The 27,239-nt window shown below is 33.6% G+C and overlaps 2 protein-coding genes across 4 annotated transcripts; one reads left to right on the top strand and one right to left on the bottom strand.

Moving 5' to 3' along the window:
* The first annotated feature begins 2,457 nt into the window (after positions 1-2,457).
* On the top strand, positions 2,458-5,590 carry LOC108990568 (auxin-responsive protein IAA13-like). Of its 2 annotated transcripts, none has more exons than XM_018964567.2 (5): positions 2,458-3,079; positions 3,839-4,155; positions 4,536-4,650; positions 5,043-5,104; positions 5,212-5,590. In XM_018964567.2, exons 1-5 carry the CDS (start codon positions 2,679-2,681, stop codon positions 5,259-5,261), a joined length of 945 nt encoding a protein of 314 aa, XP_018820112.2. In that variant the 5' UTR covers positions 2,458-2,678; the 3' UTR covers positions 5,262-5,590. The 2 variants fall into 2 exon arrangements, with proteins under 2 accessions (XP_018820112.2, XP_018820113.2); XM_018964568.2 differs by having other exon boundaries at positions 2,462-3,079; positions 3,842-4,155.
* A 2,503-nt stretch (positions 5,591-8,093) lies between these two features.
* Positions 8,094-13,564, bottom strand: LOC108990554 (3-isopropylmalate dehydratase large subunit, chloroplastic-like). Of its 2 annotated transcripts, none has more exons than XM_018964555.2 (15): positions 13,258-13,564; positions 12,980-13,114; positions 12,722-12,892; positions 12,305-12,457; positions 12,131-12,199; positions 11,922-12,038; positions 11,314-11,388; positions 11,065-11,142; positions 10,827-10,922; positions 10,395-10,444; positions 10,196-10,250; positions 9,859-9,990; positions 9,213-9,260; positions 8,951-9,109; positions 8,094-8,502 (listed from the first exon to the last, which is right to left on the bottom strand). In XM_018964555.2, exons 1-15 carry the CDS (start codon positions 13,306-13,308, stop codon positions 8,362-8,364), a joined length of 1,530 nt encoding a protein of 509 aa, XP_018820100.2. In that variant the 5' UTR covers positions 13,309-13,564; the 3' UTR covers positions 8,094-8,361. The 2 variants fall into 2 exon arrangements, with proteins under 2 accessions (XP_018820100.2, XP_018820101.2); XM_018964556.2 differs by having other exon boundaries at positions 12,980-13,111.
* Between the last annotated feature and the right edge of the window lie 13,675 nt (positions 13,565-27,239).

Raw genomic sequence — 27,239 nt, 5'->3', positions numbered from 1 at the left:
TTAGAATTTGAAAAAATTGAATTATTTTTTATATTTTTTATAAAAATTTAAAAAAATTTTAAAAAAATTATAATAATTAGATGAGATGAAAAGAAATACTTTCATTATCCAAATTACGGAACAAGAAGCTATATATGAATGTACATAATCATTTGATCCAAACCCTAAAAATATCATAAATTAGTTTAAACTTAACGAGAAGTGATGGATTTAATTATTTGACGTAAACTTTTCTTTAATATAATAACACGATAAACATGATATTATATAGTTTTAACTAAAATGAAAGGTATATATAATAGATAGTGCCAGCTAGCAAGCTAGCTAGGGTTCCATTCGAATTATCATCCAACTTATGCATTAATTTTTGAGTCTCAAAACGAAATCTGAGTATAAAAAATGGGGTATCCTGTACGCATGCATGCACCTTTCTTTAGGGTATAAAGTACAAAGTAGTGGGTATACTGTATCCATGCACTACGTATATGACGATCACTGTCATGTATAATACAAATTAATAAATGCCATAGCTAGGTTACTCGATTTAATAAATTATAATGACAAAAAGGACGCATGCATGATTTGTATGAAGTGTTTTTCCACCAAAGCTTGGCATTCCAACAGTGCAATTAGGAATTATGCAGACAGGCTCTGGACAATATTGCAAGGATAAATGAGAACAAAAGTACTTCTACTAGCAAGCCAGGATTTTAAGCTGATCTGTGTAGCATTGGCTTAGCTTGATTTGATTCTTAAATTATTTCAATTCATTATTATAATTTTTTTAAATTTTAATATAAAATATAATAAATAATTTAATTTTTTTAAATTTTAAATTTTAAAATAATAATAATATTAAAAAATAATATTTTATTATTTCAAGTTACGTATCAAAATATTGCAGCCTAAATTCTGTTTATTTTTTATTTTTTATTTTTTTTTCTTTCCTTTCTTTCCTAAACAATCAATTGATTAGACCATCTCTAGCAGACAAATGTTTCAGAAGTGGGTCCATGGGAGAATAATTTGCAATGATAAATGAGGTTTTTATGAATAATTAATAATGAATGTGTCTTCTTCCTCCTTGGGAAATTTTTTAAGCTTTTGTTTGGCTGCAGGGACCCACTGTCCACTGGCAATGCATGATCTCTTTAAGGTCTCAACTTTCTAAACAAGTTTTTGGTGCTGTTTGTCGTCTAAATAGTAGACAGCACACAGGAAGAAAGAAAGAGCCGGGGGAGCATTGCATGAAGGAGCAAGTAAAGATAATTAGAATATTAATGCTTTTGCTTGAAAAAAAGACTCGACCTTTGAGAGTACTTAGAATTTAACCAATGCTTTCTAATTTTATACTAAAGCTAGCTCGGATTATTAGAGGTATTGGCAGTACTCTTCATTCATTCCATCGAGTAATATTAATTATTATTCATCCCAATGTTCCTACCTATCTATCTATCTATCTATCTATCTATCTAGCCTTTAATTAGGTTTTAATCTTAATCTTCTTGGAGAAGATATATAAACAGTCCAGAAAACTACAAGATATATAAATAAATAGCTCAAAGAAAAAAATAAATTAAACTAAGATATAATTTAATAAAATCAAGTCTGATAGTCTCAAAATTTTAATTTTTTATGATAAGGCTTATGGTGACCAGTGATGGTTAAAATTATAAATATGATTTGTAAAAGGAAAATATTTTAATTACAAATTAATTATATAAAAATAAATTTATAAATTGATATGATATGTACTGTAAAAATATTTTTATTATAAAATATATCTAATAAATTATATTAATTTATAAATTTATTTTATATAATACGTATGGATCAATTATGAGATAAATGCCATCAATTCTGACTAATTCCAACTCCTTTTTTGTTTGTGAGGTAACTCCTATCATCATTAATCATCTTATTATGACGTAATAAATAAATTTAGAAAACATGGCCAGTGAAAGTCTGAAAGACTTTTTTTATTTTAATCACTTCCCACCTTTGCATTATCCCTTTCCTTTTCTGAGCCCAACCCTTATCACATCAAATCATGGGTATTTTTTTACATCTTTATTATCTTCTATCTATAAAGAACCATGCCACTCAGATGCCCGAAAAACACAGAAGAATATATATTTTTCTCTTTATTTTTACCTCCTATTTTTTAATTTACTAATACGATTAGTTGTGTTATTTTTTAATATAAAATAATTATTTTAATTAATTATATCAATAAAATATATAATAAAATTGCAAAAATAATTATAAATAACAGAACTCTTTCTTTTAGTTATAACTACAATAAGCAAATTGTATTTACTCATGCTTATACTATTTTACTCTCTCTCTCTCTCCAAAGGCCTTTTCTTTCTCAACACTATACCAACAGAGAAAATCAGATTCTCAAAAAGAAATGAATCATGTCAAGGAAATTTGAGGTCGGGGTGCTGAGAGTGCTAGGCGCACTACCAGACACATGGGCCCCAGCTTCATCACTCCCTCCACCACCTCCCTCCAACCTACCCTCCTTCCCTTCATTCCTTTCGTGCCTTTTGTTCCCTCCGTGCTCTCCTCTCACCCCTTCATTACTCCAAATCCTTGGCATTCCACCCTCTCAAAAAATACAGCTTCTTTAAACTTTTCTTTGATCCTGCTAGGAATTTGACTCTCTTGCTCTCATGGATGGTACTCTTGGTTTACTAGGTGGCGGTAGTGGAGGAGGTGGTTCTTCTGGGGCATCCGCTAATGAGTCCACTGTATCAAAGGTGGAGGTGGTGGAGCAAGACTTTGTGGGCATGTCCTCTGAGGCATCCTCATACCCGGCAGAGGCTGAGCTCGAGCTGGGTCTTGGTCTGAGCCTAGGTGGTGGTGGTGCTGCAGTAAAGGCTAAGCCTTGTAAATGGGGAGAGCGTGGTCGAATCTTGACTGCCAAAGACTTTCCCTCTGTGGTCTCCCATGGTTCCTCAACTCCGTCTCGGTTCTCAGACACAGCTACTGCTGCTGCTGTTGGCCCTGTTTCTGGAACTAAGAGAGCTGCTGACTCTGTTTGTCAGGAGGGTGGATCTCCTACTGGTGGCAGGTTAGATAGTTCACACGAGCTCTCTCTCTCTCTCTCTCTCTCTCTCTCTCTCTCCCTTCCTCTCCCTTTTAGTCTCCTTGTTTGGTAGCTAAGAAAAGCGTGTGAAAGTTTTGAAATCCTCGATCTTTTATGTTCTTATGTCATTTCGCCGTCCGATTCCTGATATTAAAATACCTTACATTTAGGGAGACAAGTGGATGTTTATAGGCTAACTAGTTTATCTGGGGTCCGAAGTAATGTGCAAACACTGCATAAGATCAAAATCTAATCCCTCTTTCCCTCTCGCTTCAATCATTTATATGAGTAGTTGGTTTGCTTCTATCTGTTCCTCATGTGGAGTATTTCCTCCTTTGGGTAGAGTGGCTTTTAACTTTTATTTATGTGACCGGTTTATTCCGTGTCTGCCTTAGTTTTTCCTAACTATTTCCATGTCCTACGTCTGTCTTTATAAATTTATTTTCCTTCACAAGCTCTTAATGGGCTATGCCTTTTTTTATTCTGTTCTCTTAATATAAGAAGTCCTCTTATTTATTTTGTAATCACATGATCTTCTTTCTTTATTGTTGACATTAAGATTGTCGACTGTGTGCATGATGCTTCAAATAATCGGCTTCTATGTTTTGTTTATTATTTATTTTCCTTGAAAGTTGAAGTATTTGCCTTGTTATTGCGAGAACAAGGTCTTGACTGATCATAGTTACGTTCTTCAATCTATTCTCTGATGTTATCATTCATTTGTTGTGATTTGCTTCATGAAAGCAGTCAGGTCGTGGGATGGCCACCAATAAGGGCTTATAGGATGAACAGCTTAGTTAATCAAGCAAAGAGTCAAAGGGCTGAAGAAGACAAGCTGATTGGCGAGAAAGATAAATCCCCCGATGCTACAAAGAAGAAAATTTATTCAAAGGCTGAAACTAATGCTAAAGAAAAATGTCATCTTGGGTTTGTGAAGGTGAATATAGATGGAGTTCCAATTGGAAGAAAGGTTGATTTGAATGCTCATTCTTGCTATGCGACTTTGGCCCAAATGCTGGAAGACATGTTTTTTAGGTCCGCCACAACTGTCAAATCAATGGGTTAGTTCTCTTTCTCGTGTCTTTTGATCTTCAGACTTCAGCACGTTGAATTGGTCAAACAAAGAATTTTATCCGTGGTTTCATAAAAGGGGTAATCTTTGAAATGCCAATTGGGATGAAAAGTCTAGTCTCGCCCCCGTGGTGAGAAGTGATTTGACTTTCCACACAACCAATCCTCGAATAATCGAATAAAATTGATACCGGATAAAGGGTAGGTTGAGATGTCAGGAGTTTACCCAACGACCTGGTACAGGAGCTTGGGTCTGTGGGGTTCTTCCACACACACACACACACAGAAAAAACAAAGATTTTGGTATGAATGGCAATTAGCTATTTGTTCTTGTGTGAAATTATCGTGGTTCTTGTGTAATTATTATCAGGTGGAGAGGAGCAATTGACAAAGCCCTCTAAGCTCTTGGATGGTTCATCTGAATTTGTGCTCACTTATGAAGACAGAGATGGAGACTGGATGCTTGTGGGAGATGTTCCATGGGGGTATGCAACAATCATGAAATATTATAATTTAAAAACATAAAAACACAAAATAATAAAATAATAGAAAGATAAAGGGGAGTCATGGAAATGGAACAATGGACACACAATGTAGAAGTGAGCAGAGCCACTCTTGACGGTCCTGGCCATTGATGGACCATATTACTATTTGGTCTGTTGAGGGTTTCATATGATATGACTCACGAGTTGTAGCAGTCTTGGATGACCAAAAGATTATACTGCTGATAAAAAAAAAAAGCTTCACCTGCCCTTGCCATCCCGATTGGAGGGAGGGGAGGGGTGGAAATAGAATTCCTTCGCTCAACTATTTTTGTTGTCTAATTATTTTTTTGTGTTGCTTACGGTATGCCTGCATTTTGCTATTGTAACTTTAGGATGTTCCTTGGCTCGGTGAAACGGCTTCGAATCATGAGGACCTCCGAGGCTAATGGACTTGGTATTCAAAGTTTTAGTTTCATCTATCATTCTTGTGTCTGGCTTTCACAAATTTTGGGTTGATCTATTTTCCCCTACTTCCTAACCTTGGCTAATATATGTTTCCAGCTCCAAGATTTCATGAAAGGAATGAAAGACAAAGAAGCAAGCCCATATGATGTTGCTGCTATCTGATCATTTTCAAATTTGGTAAATGAAGAAAACCCACAGTTTGACAACAAAAGTTAAAAGGAAAGTAGAAAAGTTGAAGAGACAGAGTGTCCAACTAAGATTGTTCTTCCACTGTTTTATCCTGCTCTTTTTTTGTTATACTCAACCAGTTTCTGGTTCTTGCTGCTTTTTTGTTCTCTTAGGCCAATTTGATTTTAGTTCTTACAGTCTCTTATATATAGTGCTACCATACAGGCCTGCCTACTTGGCTGATTGCTGCTTCACCGTATTGTAAATATGGGAGTACTTGATATCTAGAGTGTCGAGTTTGGTGCAATCTACGGGTCTCAGTTTTTTATTGGTGATAAAACTTGTGTGGTTTTGATTTCTAAAATTTTTTGCTGTTGTGTTGCTTTTGGCCATGTTTCTATATGTTATGCTTCAGCATAGAGTGTTTTCTAGTGTCTTTTGTTTGTGGCTTGACATAATTCGATTTTTTCATTTCTTTTTAGCTGAATCAACCTGTTCAAATTATTCCAAACCTTCCAGTGGCAGAGTTTTGCATTACAAATGCCATGGTTTTAATCACCACCACTGTGACATGAATTTAATTGGTGAAAGCCTCAGCACCATTTCCCAGGGATACATCACCAGAATAAATTACTAATTATCCTTCAAAATCCATTTATATAAAATATTGTATCATGTACAGTGATTGATATATTACCACAACTGTTTTCTAGTAACAACTCCATAGAAGTTACTTTGTTATGTATACACTACCTTGGTGGTGCTGAGTTTTGCATTCACTGTATCACAGCTGCTAAATAATGAATCTTAACTAAAATTAGTGATATAGAGTTATCATCAAAGTATTTAAGATAAAAGCAATCAATAATAAACCATACCAAACTTTTGCTTCCCTTCTCTTTTTGTGCAAAAGAAGTGATGGGTCAACACAGAAATCTTATATAAGAAAGTTTGTAAAATGACGAGACTTAATATGATCTGTCAGATTCTAAAATTATTTTTATTTTAAAATTTAAAAACATTAAGCGGCATTGGTTTATAAACTTTCTTATATCAGATTAGATTTTTTTGTCGACCAAATATTTCTCTTTGTGCATATAGGAATAAAAGTGAAAGGGAGAAACACAAAAACATTTTATAACACACATTAATACTTGTGTGAGATAAACACAATAACCATTGCAATGTCTCATTTATGTATATATATCTTTTATATTTTTTAGCAGTATTGGTTAAATATTGGTTATATTTATCTCTCAGGTGTTTTGTTATACTCACGGTTTTCTTCCGATACAAGTAAGAGCTATTAATAAAATTAGGTATCGTCATCTTCCAAAAAATATATATTTTTGAGCAGTTAAGGTTTTGAAAAAAAAAAAAACTCAAAAGGGATCGTAACATTTGCCTCACCTTATTCTCGACATCTCTCACTTGTTATTCTTATTGTACACAACAAAGGAAGGCCTAGGATTCTGTCTAGCGAGGAAGTTAATAGCCGACCACCAACAGACAAAGTTAAGTTGTTATCCACGAATGTAACATGGAAACCAAACCTTCTACCCCTCAGTTACACCTTTCCCTACTTCATTAAGTTTTGATGGTAAAACATTCAGGAAGCTGCTTTATTCCTCTTTGTTTTGTTTTGTCTTGTTTTTCTGCCTCTCTCTTTCGTTTTTTACTTTTTTGGAGAGAGATTCCGATGCCATTGGCGATGATCACTTGGGTAAGTCTCTGAATACTGCTAAAACCAAAAAGAAAACAGAGAAAAAGGAGACAGTCTTATTACTAATTTTCACTGCAGAAGACCACGCCATTGATGGCTACAGTGCGGTGCTTGTTTCATTAAAATAATTACCTTCCTTTCAATTGATTAGAGGGGAACAACTGTATTATTTTCTGCTGGCTGGGGGTGCCTATGTTCTCATGATCAGTTAAAAAGGACACATGTCAGGCTCTTTTTCTTCTTTCTTCCAATCTGTTCCCCCATACTTTCTTGCTGGTTTCCATTTCATTTCTCTCAAAAAGTGCAAGTGCAATGCACTTCTTGCCGCAAATAAAATTAAGAAAAAAAAAAAGTTTAACCTTAAACCCGTTGATTTTGCATCTCTTTTATATTTTTCTCAAGTAAAATAAAATAATAGAAATGTAATCATTTTTATAATTATTTCTACTACTATGTTTTAGATTAGTGATATCTTTACGAGAAAATATATTTGTAATCGTAAATTGTATAATTATCGCGTAATCATTTTGAAAAAAGTAAATAAAATATAGAATCCACATAAAAAAAATTAATCATAAAATATATTTACAACCATGAATTGTGCAACTGTCTCATAATCGTTTCGAAAAAAGTGAATAAAACATAAAATCCATATAAAAAAAAAAAATTACTCCCCTATTTTTTCAAAACGATTACGTGGCATTTACGTATCTCACAATTGTATGTAAAATTACTCAAAATTAATTTTTTAATAATAAATCTCACTCTTTTTCAAAACGATTACGTGACGTTTACGCACTTTATGGTTGTATGTAGAATTACTCAAGGGATAGAGTTTTGAGATCAAAAGTGTCTAATTCAAACAGTAAAGACCAAAGAATTAGACCTTATTTGGATAGTAAGATGAAATAAAATTGTTTTAGATAAAAGTTAAATAAAATATTATTAAAATATTATTTTTTAATATTATTATTGTTTTAAAATCTTAAAAGTTGAATTATGTAATATATTTTGAATGAAAAATTGAAAAATCATACATATGTTTATCCCCTAAAAAAGGACTAACAAAATTATAATTGGGACCCACTTGGATCATTATAATTTTCCTATTGGAAATAGGGACTTGTCCTCCATGTAACATAATCATTCATCCAACCCTAATGTGGACTTACTGGGGCATTACAGTCTCTCTCACTCACTCACTCACTCAAATCATATTACATTGCAATATCTCTGCACTACATTTTACATAAATATCCTTATTTTAAAACACAGTTATATAAATGGTTGTCCATGTATCATTACTCATTGTATACAACTTCTAATATCCGCACAAATTCTATGATAATTATAGCCTATTGCAAGAATTCCCTGGGATCAGTAACATAACCCGTCAAAGCTGATGCTGCCGCAGTATATGGGGAAGCAAGATATACTTGCCCTTCTTTGTGTCCCATTCGGCCCGGGAAGTTCCTGTTTGTTGTTGACACACAGACCTGCAGTAAGATGAAGTTCATTCAAATAACTGCATTGCATTGGCCTTAGATATTCGCAATAGAACAGTGTTACTGGGACCGATATTTAACCGAAGGAAGTGTACCGATCAGTGCAAATGCACTTTTTTATTTTAATTTTTTCTTAATCATTGAGTTAAAAAAAATTAAAATTCAATCGGTCACTTTTATCGGTCACTTTTATCGGTTCAACTAGCATTTTCCTTCACAATATAATTAAGCAAAACATAATGGGGTTGTCCCAATAGAGATTGAACACATCACAGTGGTTAACAATAAACTCATTAATGCTTGGACAAATTACCCCCAACAGCCATCTCTCACCCTAACCCAAAGCATCTACAGTCCTGATTTTGGAAAATAAATGAATGTTGAATAACCAATTGTGCATTTTGAGAGAGGTGCAAAAGAAGGGAGAAGAATAACTTGCCATAGGTTCATTAATTCGAGCATAAGTGTCTCCAGGACCACCCATACAAGCACCACAAGTAGGACTGGCAGGTGTGTCACATCCAGCTTCTTCAAATATCTGGGAGCAAGTCTTGCCACCAGATCCCGGTACTTGAAGACCATATATATCCATCCAAACCTGTAAATTTTATCATACAGGTGCTTCACATTTTCTTTGACAATAAATTATTCCTACAATTATTTTCTATTTTTTTTTTAAACTGTGATTTAGAGTTGCAAACCTTTTGGGTTGCAGGGACTAGGAATGTGGGGACTTTGACCTTTTTTCCCTGCACAAAAGCAATTACTTCCTTTAAGTTTGAATCCCAAAAACAGAGGAATAATATTAGCAAGCCACAACAAAATGTTGGGAAAAGAATGAAGCGGAAATAAGAAAAAAAAAAAAAGGAAGCTTGACTCGAATAATAAGAAGAATAGTTTATTATGAACATCATTAGAATAAAGTCTCAATAACTACCAAAGATGTGCAAAGTGCAAAAACATAACTAAATCTCAATTTGATTCTTCAATGAAGTAGTATTACTCAAATGTATTATACAAGAACAGCATATACAACCATGGCATGCAGCTCTACAAAATTAATTAAGATACATCTTTCATAATCAAAGCACATTTTCATTTATATTTTACTACCATATAAGGCAGAAAATTAGTAATTTTTATCTTATGATTATTAACAAATGGATAATGACCAAGCAAATCAGGCACCAGCAACCAAAATTTCTAAAATTCCAGCCCATAATTTTTTTAAAATTAATATATGTTCAAAAAGAATATCATATCAAGACTTTAACCCATGCTACCATATATAAGTAGCATAAAATTGTCCACTGGTCTTATATATAACAGAGACAAATGGGTTCTTACTGAAGCTTGAAAAACTTTGGCTGCAGCAACAAAATCCTCCGTTTTTCCTCCCGTACAAGACCCGATATAGACTCTGTCAATTTTCACATCTTTGCATTCTCTTGCTAAAGCTCGATTATCAGGGGAATGTGGCTGCAAAAAATATAGACATCATTACTCCCAGACATGCAAAGGTAACAATCTGTCAAGAAGCAAAACAGAGAAAAAGAACTTTAAGAGATAAAAATATGTGATCCACCACCTATATGGTGTCCCATGTTTGAATTACCTTAGGTAAAAAGGAAAATAAAATAAAATTTAAGGAAATTTTCTCTTTGTCAGTTATAAAATCACCCACCTTTGCTACCAGTGGTTCTAGTTTTGTGACATCAAATCTGTACTCAGAAAGAAATCTTAAAGCCAAGAAAATTAACCTCATCAACACAAATGAAACCCAAAGGTGATCAAAAGAAAAAAATAGTGGAAACGTCACAGAAGAAGAATCCGGTATGATATCAAATAACATATTTATAGCAATTATTTAATGCGTCTGCTACCTTGCCTGTTGATCACTATAAACTGGTTCATATGCCACAGAGGTCTTATCCTGTTCAGAACAAAAAAATAACATCATAAGCAAACGTTAGACATGATAAATGATACATAAGGGGAAAATATCTTCTTTTCCAAAATAGCAAATTTCCTAATCAATAAGTTTTTCATCAAGGTGACAATGCTTAAGACAAGATGAGTTTCACACCCAGGCTTGTGTTCTGTTACAGTCAAGTTTTAGGATCAAAACTATGAATGAGTTTCATATATCTAAGTGGTGATATATGGCTCAAACAGAGTAAAATATTCTGAAACACATTAGTATGTTTGCACGAACATGCATAGCTAATACATACATCAGAGTTAATTGTGTTGTGCGTGCGCAGACACAAAGACAACCATCGAACCAAATCGATTTGATGATCAATAACACTAACCTCAAGGTACTTATATGTAGTGCTATCAGCAGGGACAACACCATTCTTTGCCCCAGCTTCAACAACCATGTTACATAATGTCATCCTTTCTTCCATCTATAAAGTACAGAGGATTAGAGACTTATATTGATCCACTTGAACAATCACAAATAATAACATGGTTAACATCACAGATGTAAATTTCTACTAATACCATAGATGCAGTAAATACAGTAACTGTCTTTTAAAATTTACTTACAGTTAAGCTTTCAACAGTTGTGCCAACAAACTCCATAGACTTATACGTTGCACCAGATAAAGATATTTCACCAATAATCTGTAACGTAAAGATTGTTCAGTAATGTGGCAAAATGGAAAAGGGAAGATATATTTATTTACATGAACCACTTTATAAATATTGGCTCATGCAATAAAAGTGCTTTATTGTATAAGGCTGCATCAGGAACATTTAAAGAAAATTCTAGATTGAAGGACCAGTTTAACTTACGTGTAAAATCAAATCTTTTGCAAGCAAATAATTTGGCATCTCACCATCCATTACAAATCTCGGAGTTGGAGGAACCTGAAAATGAAAGTTGCATAAAAAAATTGATATAAGGATACAAAAAATGCAATTTGACATTAGAAAAGAAAAAGTCATCTGAGATATAGCACAGAAACAGATTGCAGAAAATAGGCAAACACAAAGCTTGAGGAAAATTGAAAAGCACAAACCTCCCATATTCTTTAGGTTTCTAGTTTCCTTAGTGTAACAGTAGCAAGGTTTGAGACTTGGAGATCCACACACTCACATAGAAGTCTCTTGACTACCTTCCAATCAGTAAAAAAATGCAAAACTAAGTGACTAGAGTGAGGATGCATACAAGTGCTCGACAGAACATTAGTGTTTTCCAGATAAAAGGAACTAAGGAAACATATATAGTATGATAACTAGATGTGGGATAGGGGGATCATATATAATTTGTAAAATTCACCAAGATTGTACAAACTTAAGCCAATATAGTTGTTGTCTAACAGGATTTACATCATAAAGAAGTCATAGATATTAGAAACAGCACAATAACAGTCGGACACCAAAATGAAGCATCTATAAACCTTGAGCAGGAGCTTCCCAGTGCCAAACACAAGACCTGCATCAGTGATGCCAATTCCAGTGGCAAACTGACCAAATGCTCCAGCTGTACAAGTGTGAGAGTCTGTTCCCAGCAGGACCTGAAGGCAATGAAAAGGGTTTAATAAGTGGAATACAAAGCATAAAATCAATAAATTGTATGCATTGCAATGGATTTATAAAAGAACTATACCTCTCCAGGCCTGCAATGACCTTCTTGCGCAAGAGCAATATGGCACACACCTTTGAAATCTGGGTTGGCCTGAAATTTTAGGATAAGTGTTTTATTTTTTGGACAAGTAAACTCTCACTTCAAGGAGAATGGATTAGCAAATTGAGAGTAAACAAAAAAGAGGGTAAAGCATACCTTAAAATTACTGAGATCTTTGATATCATAAAAGTACTTGATGTTTTGCTCCATGCAGAAATCCCTCAATATATCCACGTTACGGTTTGCACGTTCGTCACTTGTAAATAGGTAATGGTCAGGTATCACTACAATCTTCTCTCGGTCCCAAACCTTGGTTCCAAAACAATCATTCACATACACAATCTCAGATACAGCTAATACATAATTCAAAACACACTTGAACACACGCACACACAGAATTCACCTAGCGTCAAGCATTTACGTTCAAAATTCAGCAGCCAAGATATAATGATGAAGATTGAGCGTGAAAAAAACAAAAAATATCTCTCAAGTACGTGACTCAGACGTTCACATTTAGTGAAGCAGGCAAAAACAAATGAAAAATCACATTGCAATATAACGGAAATCCAATACCTTGGCCTTCTGTCCGAATTCTTTCTTGAAGATTCCGATCGAGCCGGGGCCACAAACATCATGGGTCATTAAGACGTCAATGTTGACCCAAACATTCTCACCGGGGCTCAACTGGGCTTTCTCAGAAGCCCTGGCCAAAATCTTCTCGGTCATCGTCATCCCAGTCTTCACCTGTGTAATTAACTAGCCATCAAAATTTCAAAATTCAAGAAACTATTAAACCCATAAATCAAAAACACAAATTGATCGGAACCCAACTGAGCCAGTGGTGGAAGGCTTGCGTTCCAACTGATGCGGTGCCGTGACCGAACAAATTTTCTTGGAGATCGTTCTCCTGCATTTCGGAATGGAAGATACCGATTGCCTCGAAAAAGTAGAGAAGCCCAAATCCTTCTACGGAAAAACAACCAAAAATGAACGAAACAAAGACATGATGGGTTATTGAAGTTTGTGTCATGGAAAAAAAAAAAAGAATAATAAGAGATTAAAGTAAAAGCGATCAACTTGGGAGATGAGAGCTGGGGTGAAGTATTAACCTTGTTGAGGATGAAAGATGGGGGGGTTGGAGCAATGGTAGAGGAAGCCATGGGTGGATTCCGGCGTTCTCTAGTACGAGGAATATGTGCGAGTGCGGACCTGTGGTTTGTTTCCCGTGAAAATTGGAGGGGCGGCCAAGCACTTAGCAGAATTTTCAACCTGAGGTGATGACTGTTTGGGACCCAAAGATTAATAGATTATTATGCTTAGCCATATAGATTACCATGCAGAGAATGATTGAACTGAGGATGAAAATTTCTCGAGAAGGCGGCGGATATTCATGGTTGTTGAAAAATTGTAGATTAGATGTCCACTCATCTTTTTTTTATTTTATAATTATATACGTTGAATCAGCAAGAGCAGTAAAACAAATCACGTAAGGCGCAAGGTTCTTTCTGGCAACCTTTGCCACGCCCACGGTGATCTTACGAGCGCACGTACTGTTCATGCATAAAACTCTATATTGGATTTCACGTTCTGTGTTACCAGCCCGACAAGCTAGGAAAGAAGGGTGTTAAAAAGTATTTGGGTGCAAATGATTTAGCATTAGAACATTAATTAGTGTAGAAACAATTATCAAGATTCTTAATTAATTTGTCGTACCATAAAGATATCATCTCAATCATTCAATTTGAGGACGAAAATACATATTACGACAGTACTAAACCAGGATAGACGAAGAATGATAGTTCCATGATACAAATATATTAAATGTAATAATTTAAGTATTACATTGCAAAATTGATTTTTCCCAATAAAATTGAGAAGCATTTATATCAAAATAATTAAAATTATGCAAAGTTCTTTAGATATAGAAATTTCACAAAAATAAAGCCACAAATTAACATAACTTGATGTAATACGTCAAATTATAAAATTATTTTTATTGTAAAATAATCTTAACATATTATATAAAGTTATGCTTATTTGTGAATTTATTTTTATGAAATATCAATGTGGCTGTAACACTTCTACAAGAATTTTGGAATATTTTCATCCATATTAATTAATAACTAATTTTAAATATAAATTTTAAAATTTTAACCTTACAAACTAAATTATGCAATATAAATAGAATGTGGTGACAGGCCTTAGAATATCGTTGCTATTAGAATGGAGGTAGTTTAGGTTGCTTATTAACGGGTGCCCACCTTTCTTCTTATTTCTTTCCATCTTTATCTTCCACTCATCCTCCTCCTATTCTTCTTTCTTTCTTTTTTTTGAGTATTTGTGCTTTGTTTTTGTTTTTGTTTTTTTTTTTTAGTATTTTGGGTCGTGCAATTTGGATTTTTAATTACTGATATAGTTTTTATAGAAAGAATATATATATATATATATATATATATGTATGTATATTCATCCTTGTGACACTTTTTAGAACATACGCATTGGATAGCCAAATTTTAGAGTTTCTATTTTGACTTATTAAACCATTAAAAAAAATTAATCATTTATTTAATTTTTTATCTACTTTTTTAACGATGATATCTTTCAAATGTTAATATTCATATGTTATTCTTTTATCTATCGGTATTTTTTTCTAATTAGTCTGCTCTTTTATCACAAAGCCACACAACAAACGCCCCTTTTTTTCTTGATGGCCTCTTCATCATCTTCCAGTACTTAAACCATGCCAACCACTCCGATTTCATCTACCATTCCAATTACCAACATCAGTCATCTTATTACACTCAAACTCCGCCTAACAATTACTTGTTGTGGCGTGCTCAATTCCTCCCATATCTCCAAAGACAACAATTTTTCTCAACAAAATTTCCCCTCACGAGAAAAAGGGCGAGGTTGAGGTCAATTCTCCATCTCCAATGGATCACGACCCACTTGTCAAGTGTGCCACCTTTCTGGACACACTACTTTAAAATGCTATCATCACTTTTTGATCTTAATTTGAGCATTTCGTGCTGATGAGTATACTGATGCTGATCAAATTCAAGTGGGCAATGGAGCAGGTTTGCTTATCCTACATACTAGTGTCTCTTAATTTAACTCTCATTCTAAATCTCTATTTTTAAAGCAACTTCTACATGTTTCCTCTATTAAAAGAATTACTTTCTGTCAGTAAATTCACTCGCGATAATCATGTCTTTTTTGAGTTTCATCTAGATTTTTTCTATGTCAAGGATCTCACTATGGGGAACATCCTCCTCCACGAGTTGATTAAGGATGGTCTCTACCATTTCTCACCACGTTCATCTGCACCCTCAAAGACTACCTTTTTTGGGGAACGATCATCGCTTGACACCTAGCATTGCAGACTTGATCATCCCTCCCTTCGTATGGTCAAACACATCTTATTCTCCCATCAACTTTCAGCATTTACAAATAAGGCGCCTTCTATTTGTGACTTCTATCAACAAGCCAAGAGTCATAAGTTTCAATTTTATCTTTTCCCGTCTCGTTCATCTAATGTTCTAGATTTAATTTTCTCATATGTTTAAGGTCTTTCCCCGGTTCCTTTAGTTCAAGGTTTTCGATATTATGTAATTTTTGTTTATGACTTTAGCAAATTTACTTGGTTCTATCCTCTAGTTCAAAAATATGATGTTGAGCATGTTTTCTATAAATTTCAAGTTCTTGTTGAACGACAATTTGGGTCCCAAATCAAAATACTCTAAACTGATTGGGGAGGAGAATATCGTTGTCTCAACACTTATCTCAATTTCGTTAGTATTTCACATCGGCTAACATGTCCTCTCACCCATAAACAAAATGGGTCCGTTGAAAGAAAACATCGACACTTGGTCGAAACTGAGCTTTCCCTCATGGCTCATGCAGGCTTTCTTAAATCTTATTAGGTTGATACTTTCCAAACTGCTTGTTTTCTCATAAACCATCTCCCTTCTCACATCCTTAAAAATCAATCACCCATTCAATATATTTTCCATACAAGGCCCGATTACAAATCATTTTTAGTTGTGTTTGCTAGCCAAATTTGAGACCTTATAATAAACATAAGATGGATTATCGGTCCAAATTATGTATTTTTTTGGGCTGTAGTTCTTCCCATAGGGTTATAAATGCTTGCATTAACCCACTGGACACATCTTTATCTCCAGAGACGTTAAATTTGATAAACCCAAATTCCCTTTTCATGATGATCTGTCCAGCCCACCGATTGGATCTCACAATCCTCCAAAAACAACTTTACTTCCTTCTTTTTTGCAGGTCCACATTCCAGAAGCTCCAGCCCATTCGCCCAACCCATCCATTGCAACCTCATCATCGTCTTCCTCACAAAATCAAGACTTGACCTCTGCAACTCTAGAATCTCTAGTGCATTACCAACTTCCTCATGAGCCCGATATGCCTCCTGCGTCTGCACAACAAACGTTAACTCCTCTGCCCATTTCCTATCACCCAATGTGCACTTGACTTCGGGCTAATATCACCAAGCATCAACAGTACAAAGACAACACCATTCCATACCCTTCTCATGCCATGGCTGCTCTTGCAGCTCTCTCCACCACTGAACCCACTTCCTTCACAGTAGCTACCAAGGACCCTGCATGGCAGCAAGCCATGAATACAGAGTTTGACGCCCTTTTGTAGAATCACACATGATCACTCGTGCCTCATCTTTCGTCCATGAACATTGTTGGATCTAAATGGGTCTTTCGACTCGAACTATGTGCGGATGGAACCATTGAATGCCATAAGGCTCGACTTGTGGCAAAGACATATCATTAAGAACCCGACCTTGACTTCACTGAAACATGCAATCCCGTCATCAAACCACGAGTAATCCAAATTGTTCTTTCTCTGGCAGTTACTTGTGGATGGTCTGTTCAACAGCTTGATGTCCAGAAAGCATTCTTGCATGGCGATCTTCATGAGTTAGTGTATGATTACGCCCAAAGAATAATGCGGTAGTTGTATAACAGGTTTTGGGTGTCGATTCCACATAGAGTCAACTTAAAATAATATCAAAATGAACAGATAATATTAAAATAATTTTTATTATTCTTAATTCATTGAATAACTCAATTGAGAACTCAATTCTCAAAATTTTCAATTGAAATATATAGATTTATAAATCAAAATCAAACCAAATGTGACCATTTGAAAAATCATTCATCATTTTTTAAAATACGTAAATTATTATCACTATTGAGAAAATCCAACGACAACAATATATTCAGGGAGCAATATTGCAGCAAAAAATTAAATCAATATAAATAAATAATTGATCCAAATATAATCAAAGAGATAATTCATTCAATATATAAAGTATGATTGAATTCATAAACATAATAAATTCTATGATTATTTGGAGAAGAAAACATCAACAATGAATTGAGAATGATAAAACAAAAGAGTTTTAATAATTGAAAATCAAATACATAAATTAAAAATAAATTAATCTACCATCTAATGTGCAAGTTCATGCCTATCCCTACTTGAGAATTTGATTATCCATAAAAATAATGGACAACAAAAATTTTAAGAGAAAAATAAAGCAAGCGGCGACCATGGAAATTAATTTCATCTTTTCATTTTTTAGCACTGAGCCGTCTCCCTCTAAAAACTCTCAAATTTCATGCTAAGGATATGCTTATATAGGGTAGGAAAGAAACTCAAATGTCTTCATGATTCCCGCATAAAAAAATCTAAATTTTAGGACTCATCTTGGCAGCCACGTAGAGACAAATTTATATCCCTTTAAGATAGATTTCCAACACATTAAGAATCGCATCAATCTGATATGTGAGTGGAAAGTTACGATTAAAATACTAAAATATGTCCAGTCTCCCAGCGCTTTCTGGACTCCGACTTTTTTTCTTGATCTGAATTACTCTCAAACCCCATCATTATCCTTATTTAAAAAGTCCTACACTCGTTGAAAGTTCATAGATTTTTCCAACGTCTTGAAAGTCCTTTGAATTTGACTGAGATTTGACTTTTTTTTTTATAGACCCTGAAATCAAACATAAAATTCTGTTTATGAGTATTCCAAAGTAAATAGAAACTCAATTCAATAATGCACATTAATTTCTATTCATATTTTAGTATTTTAGTCCAATAACAAAGTATTTAGAGTACACTTTCATATACTCATCACACCCTCCAACTTGCTTATTGTTTATCTCTAGTAATTTCTATACAAAAGAGATGAAAGAGACCGTATAAAATCACACACAAAGGCCACCAAGTCACACTTTCCAGATTTACATATCAAAGTAATCTTAAGAATTCAATAATCTTATTACAAGCAATCCACTTATAGCATTCCACAGAGTGTGTGTGTGTTTCAAACTATATTCATCTAACCAGAAGCCCTGACACATGCAACATCAAGAACATCTTAAACAAAAGGTTCAACTCCATAACTTACGAGTATAAAAATGTTTCGTGTGAGAATTCTCTCTATGGAGTTGATAATGGGTGCACACACACTCTCAGGGGGAATTATGCAATTATGTACAAGCAATAAGCAAACATTGATCTTATGATAAGAAAACTAACAAATGAGACTTCCATCTCTCTTTCAAAAAGCTTACTTAGGATTAGAACGGTCAACACAAAAGGTTGTAACGTGACTTAGATTCAGGGCTATATGAAAGAAATGATGAAAATGATTCAAAAACTTTCAAGTGTATACAAAGAGAATCTTATTAAATATCTCAGTAGACCACACTTCTCACTTGATGTACTCTCTAACTTTTTAGATCATCGAATAATAATGTTTTTCCTTATTCTTCCTCTTGTCTTGCTTTTCTTTTTTTTTTTCAACAATTTGATGAACAAACACACGTCACTTTGGTATTCTTGTCATTTCTACCTAACCTTGACTTTTTTTTTTTATTCAAGAACCCAACACAAAAGAAAAAGAATACAAATTCTACACCTAGTATATACTTGAAAGTAAAAATGGTAGAAAAATCGGTATATAGACTATACTCCAATGTGGAGAGTAGGCCTGCTACCCGCATGGTGCGGGGGTTGGGGATTTTCCCCCCGCCCCAGGGGGGTCCCCCGCCTCTGTGTCGGGGGGCGGGGGTGGGGTCCCCCGCCTCTGTGCCGGGGGGCGAGGGAAAAAATTCAATCCGCCCCGCCCCCCGCCTATGCACTATATTGTGTTTTAAAAAAAAAAAAATTGTCTAAAAATATTTTTTTAAACCCAAATTATAATATAATTTAAATAATAAATTAAAATTTATAAATATAAAAAAAACTTAAACTCATTAGAGTTAGATTTTGGATTGCTTTGACTTCCTAGGCCAACCATTATATAGGAGGCCAAGGCAATACAATAGTCATCCTTAAGCAAAGTGGGACTTAGTCCAATGACTTGAATATAATTTTAAGTCTTTAATAAATTGTATATATCTATATACAATATATTTATTTATATATATATAAATAAATAAAAAATTTATATGTGGAACGGGGGCGGGGGGCGGGGCGGGGCCCCGCTGGGGTCATCCCGCCCCCGCCCCCGCATGGGCGGAGCGGGGTAGCCCGCCCGCCCATACGGAGGCGGGGCGCCGCCGCTGCCCCTAGTGGAGAGGCATGGATGATGTGGGCATATAAAAAGAAAAAGTTACATGTGTTTATTGGCTCAAAATTGGCTACTAGAGGTCTATGATGGAAATGATTAGCTAAAAAAACTCAAACATTGATCCTAAGTTGACCTTCGTCATATCCCAAGTATATCCACCATCTTACCACAAACCATATAATGATATTCTCAAAAGAAGTACCTAATTCAACAGATTAATGAACGATTATCAAAATTTACTGCATTTGTAGGCCCTCAATCCTCTCCAAAACTCACATGAATACCTAAGCAAAATAGTTCTCTAGTTACATGTGTCAAACTACCATCTTATCACAAAACTTGGATGAGTGCATTAGGGGTTTTGTGAATGCTTCAACAAAAAATGATTATGGTGGGTTTGGTGAATTCGCGAATATGTCTATGAATGAAAATGAGTACATATGTGAAAATCATGCAAGTGTGATGCAAATTAAAAAAATTTGACACATAAAAATATGTCACAAAGTTCCAACAAAACAAACATTTTAAATACTAAATTTACACCACCATCCCACAACATAAATGAAACATTATCCTCAATGTTTAAGAATCAAATTTAAATAGGGAGTAACTAAAAATGGTAGAATATACCTGATGAGTGATGTGGGTAGCGCGTTAACCACCAAAGATGATAACCTAAAATGACAAAATGAAATTAACATGCAAACAAAAACAAAGAAAATAACAACAAATAAAAAAGGAAAAGAAAGAAAATAAAACAAAACAAATAAATAAAAACATACATGCGTGGTATGGTCAAGATTGATAGATCAGATTCATGAGTGGAATGTCTTCCACTTCCGAAACTTGCCTATCAATTTATATTTTAAAGCGTTGACCATTTACTTTAAAGATCCAACCATCCTCAAGATCCTCTATTTCTATTGTCTCATTTGCAAAAATATTATTCACTACAAAAGGGCCGATCCACCTAGACCGAAGTTTTCATGGATGCATATGGAGTCTAGAATCATATAAGAACGTTTAATCATTAGGCTTAAGCATTTTTTTCAAAAAAATTATATATATATATATACAAGTAGTGGCTCAACTTGCAAGGCACGTTTGCCTGTTTGGAATGAAAAATAAATAAATAAAATTCAGAACATAAAAGGCCTAGAAGCAGATAATAGTACAAATTAATTAAAAAAAATATCCATTACATACAACATAAATGTATTCGTAGTAAAGCTGTAATAGTTTAGACCATAGCAAATTACTTCATTTCAGTATACTGTGAATTTAGATTTCCATGCATATTATGCAACAGTCGTCAGTTCATCTCCAAGTATGTTTTTACTCCAAAAAATAGAAAAAATTCAAAATGAGCATAATTGTTTGAATATCAAAACAGGTCTCCTCCACATAGGAAAAGTTCAAAATGAGCACGTCTTCGCTTTTTCTTTTGTTGATCATAAAAATAGTGAGATACGAGCTAAACATGAATTTGAGCCATGATTACTTGGGGCACAAAATTTTTCTTTGAAAATGAGTTAACTGTTAACCTTTTCATAAGGTCATTTTTGTTCTTCTATCATGTTTTTTTACTCTTCACCAGTGATCCTTGCAACCTATTACAAAGCCCAAATTCATCAAATTAGAGGAGAGCAAGTGGCTTAACAACTGGAATAATATTGAAAATGAGAATTGTGATAATAAAATACCTCTAAAACACTCTTCTTCTCCTCAAGCAATGCAACTTGGCTACTGTTTGTGAACAAGAAGAATGTTGACATTGGATGCTTGTGTTTCAATGGATCCTTATCCTTCCTGTGAACAAAAATAAGAAATGTTAGTAACAATCAGAATGCTTTCTTTTCAGAGAGGTTGTAGCAAAAGACTTTCAAGGATAGTAGTTTTGTCAACTAAGAGTAGTACTCTCCCTAACAAAGCAATTCGTCAAACCCTTTTACACTTTCAATCTCCAAAGACACGCCAATACTACACGACTTCTTTTATTATAACAGTTGATTACAGATTACAGGAGGACTTCCAACAATGACCTCACCTAAATCTTCAAACTTGGTCCATTCTCCCATACAATTTTCTAAGACAGGGAACATTAGAATGTCAACCCATTTTCTTTCTCTTCCTTTAAAATGCTTTTGCTAATGACTACTTAGGCTAACATTTCCCCTACACCAAAGAATATCTAGATGTCGAAGTCATATCAGATCTGACCTCTCTCGACACCATCTTTTGAGTGAAGAATAAGATTCCAATCAACTCAAAGAATGAATCTGATTTATAAAATATACAATATATAAAAAGCATCCAATAAAAAAACGTATTTCAAATGCTTTATGGCATATTACTTTGTTGATGAAGAATATGACTATGATATATTTTTTCTTTTCCAAAAATATGGATTTGCAATCAAAAGGAAACACCAATCAGTCGACTGGTATCAAAGGGAAGGGTGAAGTTGTGGATTCTAACATTCATAGGTATGCCATCTCTTAAAAAACAAAAATAAAATAAAATAGAGAAGGGTAGAAGGGAGCTTGAATGCAAGACCCACCCGTCGAGCAAGGACGAAAGTCGGCCTTAGTGATCCGACGGTGCCGAGTGGAAGGGTCGTCACTCAACGGATAAAAGTTACTCTAGGGATAATAGTCTAATCTTCCCCAAGAGCTCACATTGATGGAAAGATTTGGCACCTCGATGTCGGCTCTTCACCACTGGGACTATAGTATGTTCCAAGGGTTGGGTTGTTCGCCCATTAAAGCGGTGTGAGTTGGGTTCAGAACGTCGTGAGATAGTTCGGTCCATATTCAGTGTGGGTGTTAGAGCATTGAAAGGACCTTTTCCTAGTACGAGAGTTCCTTTTCTTTTCTTATAGGAACACATACAAGATTCGTCACTACAAAAAGAATAATGATAATCCCACCATTAACTACTTCATTTATGAATTTCATAGTAATAGAAATACATGTCCTACCAAGACAGAATTTGTAACTTGATATCCTCTTGCCTACCAGGCAAAGATTTACGTCTGCGGAAAAGATGATTCATTCGAATTTATATGAGAGTCCAACTACATTGCATTGCCGGAATCCATGTTGTATATTTGAAAGAGGTTGACCTCCTTGCTTTTCTCATGTTACAACCCTCTTCCCGCTGATCCCCTTTTCTTTTCGGCCACAGAGACAAAATGTAGGACTGGTGCGTTCTAGTGCGTTGTAGATTCTTATCCAAGACTTGTATCATTTGATGATGCCATGTGAATCGCTAGAAACATGTGAAGTGTATGGCTAATCCAATAACGAAAGTTTCGTAAGGGAACAGGAGCAGGCAAATGCAAATTTGGAGTGGACTCTTTCTTATTCCATTTCTGTATTATTTCTAAATTCAAGTAATAACCACTGAATCATACAGAAAAAAATAGGGCATAGATTCATGGGCTCGATGACTTGTAATAGAACTTATCCTTGATATGAATATTAGTTAGTATCGTATGGAGTCGACAAATGAGGTGAGTTCATTACAAATTCAAAGACAAAAAAATGGCAAAAAAGAAAGCATTGAATGTACAAAAATGGTTATAACATAATTTATGTTATTTGTATTAATTAACAGCTACTCTAGGAGGAATGATTTTATGCGGTGCTAACATTTAATAACTATCTTTGTAGCTCCAGAATGTTTCAGTTTATGCTAACATATGGATCCCTACATCATTACATTCCATTTAGTATTAGGAATAGGTGTAAGCGTAATCGCACATGCTTTTTACATCTCTCTCGTTATTTGGGACCTTATTCATCTCTTTGGGTTTCTATTGAATTGAGAAATAGGTTTGATTGTCTATCTTTTTTATATAATATATATAAGGCATCCTCCAAATAATTCAAATCGAAGCAATTGGATGTCCGACTCAAGCCTATATGACATGACCAATCAATAGAAATATTCTAACACTCCACCTTTGTCATATATTTCATACATCACACTAGATAGATATCATATTTATGGAATACGAGTGACTTTCAAGATGCCTTGGTGGTGAAATGGTAGACACGCGAGACTTAAAATCTCGTGCTAAAGAGCGTGGAGGTTTGAGTCCTCTTCAAGGCATAATATTGAGAATACTCATTGAATGAGCAATTCAATAAGAGGCGCTTGTTGGCATTCCAGACTTCCTTCTCCTTTCAGGGCCTATCCAAAAGAGAATCCAATACTTCTTGGTCGTGAATATCTGAATAGGACAAACTGCCCCATGGATATCTTTGCTTCGGAACAAAATAATTTAGATATATTCACCATATCTCTCACATGTATGTTCTGCAGAAAAAGAAAGAAAAATAAATCACCAAATTGATTAGTGTTACAATTAAGAAGGTTTGTGTTAAATGTGTGGCTAAGATGAAACATGTTTATTTGTTTGCTTGTTGGTTTGGTCTTTCGGAGCTGCACGCTTGAAGGTTTATATATCAGTTGTAACAGAGTGATGAGATCAGAATGAGAGAGGGAATTTTTCGATTTTAAAATTTGGGACAATGGGTTTGCCTGCTATGGGGTTTCATCATTGTACCAAAGCTGCGTTAGTAATTTAACGCGGATTTAACGGTAAGTTGACGGAAAACAAAAATTTCTATTTGAAACTGTTTGATAGCCTCTTATATAATAGATATAGATATATGATAGATAGAGACCTAATTGGTGATTATTGAAAAGCTATGGCTAGTAGTGGCCCCAATTCCAAAAAATGAAGACAAAAACTCAATAAAAAAAACCAACCCTATTAAAAAAGAGAAATGATAGTTGCAGTTGTGAATGCGCAAGCGTCATATAATTATTTTGAAAAAAATGAATAAATACAGAACCCACATGAAAAATAATAAATTTTTAATAGTGAACTTCACTCTTTTCCAAAACGATTGCATGGCGCTTGCGCAATCTACAACTGTATATAGCATTACTCATTAAAAAATAGAAGATGCTACAGCCACAGAAGATTCTTACAAAGAATCATCACCGAAAGGTTTTTTTTTCCAATCATTTTTTAAACACTTATTTTAAAAAATACAAAAAAATACAAATTCATTTGAAAGTATTTCCTTTATCATTAAGTAAAGGAAAATTAAAATGAGATTCAGTACAAGATTTACCAAAATCTTGTGTGGAAATAGTATTTTCCTTAAAAAATTGCAAAGAATAAGACTTTTGATCCTAAGAGCATTTAAGATTGTGAATAATGATAAAATAATTTATAAATAATGATAAAGTAGTATGATAATATTTAGAAATAATTATCTTCCCAACAGATTCCAAAAAGCCTTATTAAGCACACTCTTTCGTTTTGAGAATATAATATCCTTGAGATAATATAATGAGAAAGAGAAATATTAGAGTTTTTGGAGAAATACGTCCAATATATGGCTGGAAACGAATAAAGAAAAAGGCATGCATAAAGCTTTTTTAATTTTTAAAAAAGATCGGCCAAGAGTTGCCTGTACGTCGTTTCGTGAAAAAGTCATTTCGAAGATTCCTTCCAACACATCCATCTCATTTAAAAGTTTGTAAAGTGAGTTGAATTTTTATTTTTGAAAAAGATCGGTCGAGACTCGTCTGTATGTCGTTTCGTTTAAAAGGATTCCGCCCAACTCATACATCTCATTTAAAAGTTTGAAGAGTTAGGGAGAGTTTGGATCATAAATTCATCTTAACTTATCATTATAATTTTTTTAAATTTTAATATAAAATATAATAAATAATTCAACTTTTTCAAATTTCAAAATAATAATAATAATATTAAAAAATAATATTTTAATAATATTTGATCATCTCAACCTAATTCAATTCAACTCACTTTAACATCTAAACACACTCTTAGTTGAAATGAGATGAATTAATATAAAAATTAAAAATTAAATAAAATATTATATTATTATTATTATTTTAAAATTTATAAAATTTTTAATTATTTATTATATTTTATATAAAAATTTTAAAAAATTATAATAATAAAATGAGCTTGAGACCTTAAAAATAAAACAAATATCATTGTCTTAAATTCATTATTTCTAAAAACAAAATTAATTCATATGTCAGGTCGTAAATAGGTAACCTATTATAATGATATAATTACTTTAAAATACATTAGCGACTGCAAATATATAATAAAATCTGAGATAAAAAAAAAAAAAAATATTGCTCGAGAATACATTAATTAGAGGCTTGAATCCCATCCCGGCCTCCAAAGTTTAACAAATTAAATTTTAATTAAATAAATTATTTTCTCTCCCCTCTTTTTTTTTTTTTTTTTTTTTAACTTCCATAAAATTGAAGGATGCAATCTTACCGTATACTTTTCAGATTTTTTTACTTTTGCAAACCACAGTATTCAGCAAGAGAGACGAATCGAAATCGACAGGACCCCTTCCCCTCATGCGTGCCCTTCCTTCTACGCATCTCATCTAGCATCCGTCCGCAGAGGTGCAGTTCCTCGAATCTCCTCCTCTCGTGTGAATCACGCCTTCGACATCCAGAGGAAATAGCTAGCTGATTTTAACAAATTTTTCTCTTATTTCTGATGCTATATTTTTATAGCATCCATAATTTGCTATGAAAATTATAAATAAATATATTTTCTTTTGGATGGGTAATTTATAAATTAGCAAATATATTTATAAATAAAACAAAATAATTATAAACAAAATATATTTATAAATATATTGTTTAATGGGTCTCGAGGTAGATTATAACTTATTTACATACATGGAAAAGTTTGTAGCACATTTCAAAACATATTAGCATAGCTAATTTTAGAAGGTCTAGTCTGAAATTTATTTTAATAAATGATTGGTCCATACATAATTTTTATAATAATAAAATTATAAAATAAAGTGATTTTATATGAGACAGACTATAAAATAAATACATCAACATTTTCTTTGCACTATGCCGAGTTGTTGAGAATATTATAGGATAGAATTTTTACAAAAAGAATTTTGAGTAATTTTCAATTTAGAATGTGCATGCATACAATGTTTGCATAAAGTAAGTGAAAAAATTTGGCAAAATGACCGTCAATACTTGAACATAGAAAATGATTTTAAGCACAATATTTTGATAAAAAGTATTTTATAAATATATAAATAATTATTTAATTATTTTCTAGGCAAAAAATAAACAAATTTTCAATTTTCTTAAATTAATATATTTTAATAAAAATATTGTCATCTTATAATATTATATTTAAGTAGGTAACTTATAAATTACTATTATCATTTATAAATATATTTATAATAAAACAAAATTATTACAAATACTATATATGCAATAATTAGTAAAACTCACATCTATCAAATCTCTAAAAAGTAAAAAGTATCTGATCACACTTCATATTCTCCGCACACCAAATTTTCAAAAACCAGGTCTCAAACTCAACAAGGCACTAGGCATGAGTACTATATAAAGCCG

The sequence above is a fragment of the Juglans regia genome, chromosome 7 (assembly GCF_001411555.2).
Source record: "Juglans regia cultivar Chandler chromosome 7, Walnut 2.0, whole genome shotgun sequence".
Classification (NCBI taxonomy): Eukaryota; Viridiplantae; Streptophyta; class Magnoliopsida; order Fagales; family Juglandaceae; genus Juglans; species Juglans regia.
The sequence above is the reverse complement of the archived record's forward strand: the minus strand, read 5'-3'. Positions and strand labels throughout refer to the sequence as shown.